This window comes from Diachasmimorpha longicaudata, chromosome 5 (genome assembly GCF_034640455.1).
Source record: "Diachasmimorpha longicaudata isolate KC_UGA_2023 chromosome 5, iyDiaLong2, whole genome shotgun sequence".
Classification (NCBI taxonomy): Eukaryota; Metazoa; Arthropoda; class Insecta; order Hymenoptera; family Braconidae; genus Diachasmimorpha; species Diachasmimorpha longicaudata.
In genome coordinates, this window is record NC_087229.1 from 8725813 (window position 1) to 8735564 (window position 9752).

At 37.4% G+C, this 9752-nt stretch overlaps 2 protein-coding genes across 7 annotated transcripts; both read left to right on the forward strand.

The window, feature by feature from the left end:
* Nucleotides 1-1562: 1562 nt before the first annotated feature.
* LOC135162810 (uncharacterized) lies at nucleotides 1563-3421 on the forward strand. Its single transcript, XM_064121678.1, has 4 exons — nucleotides 1563-1916; nucleotides 2380-2469; nucleotides 2541-2785; nucleotides 2915-3421. The coding sequence occupies exons 3-4, from the start codon at nucleotides 2635-2637 to the stop codon at nucleotides 3349-3351; spliced, it is 588 nt and encodes a 195-aa protein (XP_063977748.1). The 5' UTR covers nucleotides 1563-1916; nucleotides 2380-2469; nucleotides 2541-2634; the 3' UTR covers nucleotides 3352-3421.
* Nucleotides 3422-3992: 571 nt separating this feature from the next.
* LOC135162685 (microtubule-associated protein RP/EB family member 1) lies at nucleotides 3993-9749 on the forward strand. 6 transcript variants are annotated; one of them, XM_064121425.1, is made up of 7 exons: nucleotides 3993-4150; nucleotides 5015-5308; nucleotides 5860-6136; nucleotides 7393-7484; nucleotides 7573-7725; nucleotides 8047-8129; nucleotides 8779-9749. In XM_064121425.1, the coding sequence occupies exons 2-6, from the start codon at nucleotides 5042-5044 to the stop codon at nucleotides 8086-8088; spliced, it is 831 nt and encodes a 276-aa protein (XP_063977495.1). In that variant the 5' UTR covers nucleotides 3993-4150; nucleotides 5015-5041; the 3' UTR covers nucleotides 8089-8129; nucleotides 8779-9749. The 6 variants fall into 6 exon arrangements, with proteins under 6 accessions (XP_063977495.1, XP_063977492.1, XP_063977496.1 ...); XM_064121422.1 differs by lacking the exon at nucleotides 8047-8129; XM_064121426.1 differs by lacking the exon at nucleotides 8779-9749 and having other exon boundaries at nucleotides 8047-8147.
* The last annotated feature ends 3 nt before the right edge of the window (nucleotides 9750-9752 follow it).

Below are 9752 nucleotides of genomic sequence, written 5' to 3' on the forward strand. Positions count from 1 at the left end.
CCCCCAGGATTCAAAAATTCATTTCTCCCCCTCTAATTGAGATGACGAAATAAAACCAACGTCATTCGATGGTTCATTAAATCTCTGATGAATAACGATGGTTTCGTTTCTCAATCCGAATTAGGGGGGAAAGGATTAATTTTGAAACATGCAGCTTGACGTGCATCAGTTCTAAGCGGCGTCAAGCGAGAATACCCAATAACCCCCCAGAGTTCAAAAATTAATTTCTCCCCCTCTAGTTGTGTGTGGGGTAGTAACCGTGATGATCAACTGGAAGGAAAAATCGAGTCTTCCAGTTTGATCCTTCCCTACGGTTGTAAGTCGCAGGTATACACCTTGGTGCGGCAACACTGTCTCCTGCACTACTACTCCCCAAAAGTAATTCCCAAGCAGCGATGTTCTTGTTTATGTGAAGGGAATCTATAATCTCAATCACATAAATTGATGTTCACAAATAATTAGAAAATCTTTAATTATTAGACTAGATTATTTATTCCCTTCACATAAACAAGAACATCGCTGCTTGGGAATTACTTTTGGGGAGTAGTAGTGCAGGAGACAGTGTTGCCGCACCAAGGTGTATACCTGCGACTTACAACCGTAGGGAAGGATCAAACTGGAAGACTCGATTTTTCCTTCCAGTTGATCATCACGGTAACTACCCCGCACACAACTAGAGGGGGAGAAATTAATTTTTGAATCGTGGGGAGTTATTTGATATTCTCGCTTGACGCCGCCGAAAACTGATGCGCGTCAAGCTACATTTTTCATAATTATTCCCTCCCTTCTTAACTCGGATTAAGAAACGAAACTACCGTCATTAATGAACAATTTAATGAACAATTGAATGACGTTGGTTTCATTTCTTCATCTCAAGTAGAACGGGAGAAATGAATTTTTGAATCGTGAGGGTTTATTGGAAATTCTCGTTTGCCGTCGCCGAGAACTGATGCTGTATTCCTAAAAATTAATCCCCCCCCCCCCTAATGAGGGAAACGCTTCCCTCAACGCCGTTCGGGTATCCAGAACGCCTGCCGAGCCGTTTAATTTCCCCTATTTCCTTCTATTCCCCCACCCCACGCTATCTCCGTTACCGACTTTTCCCTCTGCTCCGACTTTGCAGCCGTAATGTTCGGTACCTTACCAACAAATCCGGCTGCAAAATTAGTTCCAGCGCTACCGCTAGGACATTTCGTGGTTGATCTCCCAGGACTGGCCCTGCTGATCTCCCCCATGGTCTCTGCTACCAACATCAAGATTTTTCAACACGCACTATAGACCTAAACCTAGAGCATACTATGCACAGGTAGTTATATTCATTCGTCGTGTAGAAATAATTTTAATCTATCGAAATATCGAAATTTTAACTGATTTCCGAGTCCTCGTCTTAATTTCAAGAAAACGAAGATGGATATACAAAAAAACAAAAGCTCCGCCCGTGCAGTTTTACCGATCGAGTCGGCCGCCAGGGCCGCACGCAGACCATTGGCTAAACTAGTCCCTAGGGATCACTAGGGAATGCCGCCCTGTCATGACATGCTGTCGGCCCAGCATGATCGTCATGTCGGTAAAGCATTACCACGGAACGTGGCTAGCTGGGCTGGGAAGCTTTTGGTTGTAGGAGGCCCAGGAGCAGAGAAAAAGCGAAAACCGTCAAAACGGGTTTGAGGTATTCCCGGAGTTCTAGAAGAATCGCAAGTGGGCTTCCCCGAATGGCATGCCACGTACTCCACGCCTTACCGACAGGCACATTCACCATCCGTAGTTCATGCGCCACCGCTACGAAGTTTTGCGGTTGAAGACACTTCACAAGCGACAGCAATCTCCCCTGTAACCTCTGCCCATGACAACGTAGTCCAGTACGAATAATTGGCGCTCGAAATTTCGAAATTCCTCAAGTATCGAACTAACAAAAGGTATTGTTTAAATTTTTTTAATTTTTGCAATCAACTTCTACCGCAAAACCAAATTCTATTGATTTTTTTTCAATTGGATTTTTCCAATTAAAAACTTTAACATTAACATTAAGATATTTAACATATTTAGTTCACCTGCAGTTCATCGTTTTGCGACGGTAATTACACGGGGACCTTTACGACGTGGGCACTTGAGTGGCTATAGCCGCAGTGCGAACGATGCCGACATCAGTATACATATATCGTAGCAAATGTATAAAGATCCCTCCTAACCTCGTTCAATTTTTTTCATTTCCGAGCGAAAATGTCATAATTTAGTTATAAAAAAATTAGATAGATGCCATAACCGTATAAGTAGATCGCCTAGACTAGTCACCGACATTTAGTTTTACACAACTTACCAAGTTTTTCGGAAATGTTTACAAAGGATTGTATACTCATTTGTGTTTTCCCATTCCTACAGCAATTGAACATAAATGAAATATAGAAGACTGCGCAAATCGGTTTTCACAGGTGTCTATGTGAACTAACTGCTGATTATTCTGGAATCCATGTCAGTAAACAAATTGAATGCTTTCTCTTTCGAACTCCATGCTCATCATTCTAATGCCTTATGTATTGCAGATTTGTATACGAATTTACGATGACAGGCTGACATAATAGGGATAATTTTTTACGATACTTTACCTATTTTTACTCATGAGAAAAATACGCAGAAATGGCGAATCCAGGTGGCTTCCTTGCCCATGTTGTTAAACTCGTAACTACCATAATATGTATGGGATATTTTGATGAGAATTCATCTGGCCTTACTCACCGAGCTTTTCAAATTTATTTGGTCCATTCAATTCTGGGCATGTTCAGATTTGGTAAGACTATGAACACTCAATTTTCGTCATACAATGGCCTCTTCACATGAATTCATTATCATAAATACTTCTTCACTTTGGATAATTCAATTGAATTACAAATTCAGCATCAATGTTGGTTTTTTTCAGGTAGTACCTCAGGCCTAATAGGTACACGTGGCTTTCGCGAGTTCTATGAACGCACATCCAATGTTTCGGAAGTCATTCCTTTTGGCATCTTCGCAACCGAAATATCGCGTCGTTGCAAAATTGATGACATTCTCCGTCAATCTCTTCTGCTTGTCCTAACACTTTTGCCAATTGTCCACGAAATTGTTCCAAAAAAAGAACGATCAAAAATGCGTAAACTCATTAATCATTCGATAAATCTGCAATTGGTCATCATCACGATTGCCTGCCTGCAGAGAAGCAACTGGTGTGTTTTGAATCTTGTAATATCGTATGTGTTTAATCGATATTATGCCGAAAATTTTTGCGACTGGTTCGATGTGCCATACGATGTCCTTATACAATACAGCCTGAGCTTTGTCGAAATTTTTTCACTGACAACGCTTAATGAATTATAATATATTCGAACAACAATTGACTGTATCTTCCGGCCTCAGAACTCAAATATACAATTCAAATTTTTTCAAATCAATTCTTTTATTTTTCCCTATTTTACTCTACTCGAGGTTGATTCAACAAGTGGTACTCTCTTCATAATTAAACCAGTAGGAAACTGTCGCAATGGCTCTCAGATTTTTTTGATAATCCATTTAAAAAATTTGACAATCCTACAGCTTCATTGGGATTTAACAGCAACATTGGATGGTAGAAAATTGATTTTTTTTATTAAGAAACTTTTCTAATTTTGCACGAAAACCGAGATACGTTGAACTTAGTATTTTAACACAATCTCCCTGTTACGATAGAGATCCGTAACAGAAGTGGATTCAATTATATTAATAAATTATTTCTCTCATAGGGACTATGAATAACAAAAAGAAAAATTTTGAGATTTTTTCTGAAACTATAATTCTGTAGTTAATTTTGGGAACATACAGACCACTGCTCTAGATATTCACAACAGTTTTCATTCTGGTAAATCGGAAAACGATGAAGAATTTTCTTGACAATTGTCTTTTAATCCGTCCAAAGAAAAATCGGTCCACAAAATTAGGGAAAATTCAAACTAACAATCTTCCATCCTGATTGGCCAACTAAATCACAAAATGGTGGATAGCGAACGATTTTCCTATGAGAGTTCCCCTTAAGGCGGTATGCCATTCCAAGGCGAATAGGTAAAAGGAGTTAGCGTTTGCTCTCTCACATTATTGTGTTTATCGTTGTTCTACAGAGAATATTGACCGAACGGTTTGACAGGTAGGATATGAATTACATTCGTGCAAGATCGATCAAACTTTGATTTATTTTCAATCGATTCGACCCCAGCCTTTGCTAAAATATCTCAACGGCTTTGCCCGCAATTCAATTCGCCTGCGATTTTTCGACTCCAGTATTTAGAGTATGTAAATTATCGACGTACAAAGGGGGAGATGGCGTACATAGCCTAATATTTTTAAAACAAAGCAATCGGACTGGCATTCAACAAGGTTAAAAATTTCAAGGGGGGAGGCCAGACTTAACTTAGAGCATACGCCAATCCGCAGGAACCGTTAGCTTTATTCTCATTACAACGTTTTCATGTGTCTGTGGGTGACTCACACCGAAACACCCCTCAATTTTCCTTATTTTACCTTCACAAGTTGGAGCAACCCACCCCATAATTTCGGCAACTGCGAATTATTTTTTCCACTTCTATTCGGTGAGTGAATATTATAGGCTGAATTACCCCTATTTTCGCGATTTGGAGCTTCGCCGGGACCTAATTGAGTCTCTAAGGCCAGTTTCGACCGAAAATCCGAGAAATCAACGATCACTTACACTAACATTTCAATTGGGCTGTGCCAATTCAACAGATAACCCAAAATAATTCTTTGTGATATCCGTACGTGTATTTTAAATTTGCTCAAGTTTTGTATCACCACCTCGTAGTCACTTTCTACCACACGTAACGGTGAATTTCTCTAAAGCTAAAGTTAACCTAGCAACCGGTTTTTTTTTCATCTCCCATATCCTCAACATTACGTGGGATTTCCAAAACAGAATTTACAGCATCCCATGCACATTAATGCAGCTGGTTTCCCAGGTCATTAAGTTATTTATCTCTTATGATGTTTCTTTTAGTGAATAGGAACTAATCTCCAACGAAAAATGGCGGTCAATGTTTATGCTACAAATGTAACAACCGACAATCTCAGCCGTCATGATATGCTCGCATGGGTCAATGACTGTCTGCAATCATCATTCTCGAAAATTGAGGAATTATGCACTGGTGCGGCCTACTGCCAATTCATGGACATGCTATTCCCCAACAGTGTACCATTGAAGAGGGTCAAATTCAGGACCAATTTGGAGCACGAGTACATTCAAAATTTCAAAATTCTCCAGGGTGGATTCAAAAAGATGAATGTTGATAAGGTAAATTAATTGGTACTTGAATTTATTCGAAGGTAAATGGTCCTACGCTAAATGAGTGTAAAATGACATTTTTTACATCAAATATCAGAGTAACGGCTGCAGAATTAGCTGCAGACGTACATGAATCTAGGAATCTGGTCACGAATGAAGGGTCTAGGGCAGTAATCAGTGTTTTGTTCTTTATATTAAGATCTACTCTGAGGGTTTAACAAAAATTGAGTATCCTACATTAATCGACTACTTCATCACAGAATTCACTGATATTAGTCATAATTGCTACTTATCCTTAAACGTGGAAAATTCCACGCTCGTACGCTGGCTCATTTGTCTCGATGCATGTTTGCCAGACGTCAAGAAAAGTCAACTAATCCTAGCTCAAATCGTACTCCGCTCTTAAGACTTAAGACAGACAGTGAACGCGTGACATTTGAACGAGTATTGAGACAGAAGCATAGGTACATTTACCTTAATTATTAGATATTGATTGTGGATTTTTTGTGCATTTGTTTTTTGTATTTTTGCATTGAACGATCATCAAAAAAATGGTACAGGTGATTCCAGTGGACAGATTGATAAAGGGCCGTTTCCAGGACAACTTTGAATTTTTACAATGGTTCAAGAAATTTTTTGATGCCAATTATGATGGCACTGAGTACGATGCATTTGAAGCACGTGGAAGAATTCCATTAGGTTCTGGAGTTGATGGGTGTCATAATTTGTCCAATCCACAATTGGTACCATTGACAACTCAAGCAAAACCACCTCAGATGCAGCCGCGAGGCCAGATGCATCAAAATCAACAGCGGAACATTGCCCAGAGGCAGCAGGGTACATCAACATGTGGATTAAAAATGACATTTTATTGTTTGTTGCATGAATGGTTTCTGTGGTCTCATTTTATTCATTCGTTCTTTTCACTAGCTGCCACATAGAAAATTTATCTACTGCCAGCCACCATCACAAGACCACGCGAGGACCATACTTATACATTTTTTTCATCTTTTTAATTCTATTGTTTATGAATTTGATTATATTCATGTAGAAAATTCAAGAGATAATTTTTGTTCAGCCGCTGGAAATTCCAAATGCTTTCCTGCGATTTCTCGTGGACATACGGATGTTCTTCAAATTTCGCAGCATGGGAACATTATAGGAATTAAAAAGTCAAATCGAACCATTGTGTTTAATACTTGTGCTTTTTTCATCAACAAAAAAAAATTCATGGCAAAATAACGTAATTTCTCATAGACATCACTCCCGAATTACAAGAATTACACTTCAAAAGCTTTACAATTTTCTTCTGAATTTTCTCATGCATTTTTTTTTCAACTTGATTTCATGCTTTATTTGTATTTTGTTTGCACATTTTGTTTTTTTTGCCGTAATTTACAGATCGTGCCAATTGATAGGCTCACAAAAGGCCGTTTTCAAGACAACTTCGAATTCTTACAATGGTTCAAGAAATTCTTTGATGCTAACTACTCTGGTAACGAGGGCTATGATGCTCTAACGATGCGCGGTGGTGAACCCATGGGTAGCGGCGGTAATAATGCACCAAGAGGTAGCGGGTTGACGAAACGTACATCACCTCGCGATGCGCCACCGAGCAAACCATTAGCACGTACCGGTACAAAATTATTCACTTTTCACATCACAAGAGTTACTAAGCATACTACATCCTTGAACAATTCTTGTCTCAGGAGTAAATGAAAAATTTATGTCAACATGTTAAGCAGCTTATCATTGGTAGGATACGCGATTATGCATCTTCCCGTGAGCAGGATACTTTCATTCAGTTCACATATTAATGCACTCATTATTTTCTTTATCACGTTATTTTTCACTCGTTCAAGGGGAATTTGTTTCCTCGAGGGCGTTCCTGTATTTTTTTTGGATTTTGTACATTTGTATGCAAGTTTTATGAAATCTTGTTGTAGGAATTAAGAGGATCATCGACTGTATGTATTATTTCTTGTGATAATTATCAAAAGTATGAATAAGTAAATTAATTGCATTAATGTATACAGTTGATGGTGCCTCCCATGGAGAATCAGATTGATTTTCATGAAGAATTCAATTTTCAGTTCCTAATAAACTTCAGCAAACTCGTCCTGTGGCGAAGACAGCTCCACTGGGAAACCGTGATACTGGCAAAGTTGAAGAACTCAACAATCAGGTAATCACCATTGCAAACAGGAAAAAAGTAGTATTTATTACTTATCGAAAAAATCAAAGCGTTAATCCTCATTTTCCCAAATTCTTAGAATGCTGAACTCAAGCTCATGATCGACGGTCTTGAGAAAGAAAGAGACTTCTACTTCGGTAAACTACGACACATCGAATTAATGTGCCAGGAGACTGAGGAGGACCAGCCGTCAATTGTACAGAAAATCTTGGATGTACTTTACGCAACTGAGGTTAGATAATCTTCTCTTAAATTTCACATTCCTTATTTTCCTTGTTAAGCTTTTTACGGTAATTAGCCGGTATAACAACTCCAATTCTTTCTGATTTACTGATGGGTAGACAGCAATAATGATCTCGTCTCACATAGTCCGATAATTATATGAAGATTCGAGGAAGGCCCCAGGTAATGCCTTTCTTTGTCGATACAACTTCATCAAAGAGTTTTTTGGAGCAGTTACTCTTTAATTATCTCATGAAAAAATCACTAAATGTTTGCGATATCAACGATAAATCTACTAGGGAGAAAAAAAAACAAACTATCATGATTTCAGGAAGATGAAAATGGCCAGAAGGACGAGGAACATACTTATTAAGCAACTTTATTAATCTATCATTAATCAAGCTCGATTTCAAGGTAACAATGATAATGATAGTTCCTCGTTCCTTGGTGGCTGTGTGAAGTCTTGTGGGTGTTGTATAATCTCAAAAAAATGGTTGTGGATATGCATATGGGTAAGAGGTGCTAATCGAACATAGATAGTCATAAAAAATTGGGATATTAATTGAAGAATTTGTTTTTTAGGTTTTTGATGTTTTACATGCAACCCTCAGAGATTTTTTATTGAACATATTGTCATGCTTTATCTCTAGAAAATAACAAAACTCTAACGATTGTTCATCTTGATTTTCATGGTTTGTTTTGTTTTGTAGAATATGAAGGTTTTGGTTACATCTACTCTTTTTGAATTAATTCTTCTTCCTTTCGTCTAATTTCTTCATCCATTTTATTGTCTTCTATTGTCTTCTTCAAATATTATTTCCACCAGTATTTGCATCACGAATATTTATTATTTTCTTAATCATTATTAATGGGTCCATATTTTTTAATCACATTATATAGGTAAAGTATTACGAGAAGACGAAAAAATAGTTGTGATAAAAATTATAATTCAATTTTTCTCATTAAACATTGGTATGTTATTTGACTATTCACAATGGAAATGTTTCGCCAGCCAGTTTCCGCTCTTGGCACTCAATTTTTGAATTTGTTTGAATTTTCGCAGGATGGCTTTGCTCCACCAGAGGAATTGGAAGGTGACGGTTTGGCTCCTGACGACGAGGAATACTAACCCCCTTAATCTCTCTGCACTTAGATCACAAAGAAAAAAAAGGTGGACAAAGTTTCAGTACATTCGATGAGCCAACAAGAGATAAACAACCAAGAAAACCCCGATTAAAAAATCCATTCATTCTATGCGCGTAATTGATTATATGAAATTCCTAGCTGAAAGAAATACGTGGACAAATTCTAAGAGATCGAAAATTAATAAATCGAGAGATGAACATCTGTTTATGTATTAATTTGAGAAGAATATTGCGAAAAATACTAATGCAGACCATCGGCAAATCATAGAAACAAATTCGAAACTTTTAACGTTTGTTTTCTGCTTTCCATATTTTTTCATTGGCCAAGAGAATCCTCAGATTTCAATGAAATTACCGATTAATAATTTACCGCAATAATTCGTGGTTGGTTTTCTTTTTTATTTTCATTTTTTTTACAATTTTGTACACGTTGAATTAGGAGAGAAAGGCAAATAAAATATCTTCATGTTCGACTATTCATGTTTAATAATTTTTCGACACGTTGTGATTTAATACGTGTTAGAACTGATTGTGATTATTATTTGTTTATCATTTTCACTATTCAAAAGTCACTGAACTTATATTAAGTAAAAGAATGTACCAGTTATTTTCTAAATATGAGCGTAATTGCCCTGATAAGAACGACATGTTGAAAATTGTCGAATATTGAGTTTAAAAAAAAATTGAAATTATCGTGGAGCACAAATGGAGGGGCTGGTTGATTTGACATGCAACATGGGGCTGAGAAGAAGGATAAATTGGAGATTTGTAATATTGTGTAAAATGAGTGAGATTGGATAAGTGTTTAAGGTATGAGATAATCAAGATTATTGGAAAGAATATTGATGCTTTTTGGAGACTATTATTAGAATAAAAATCATCACAGCGATTT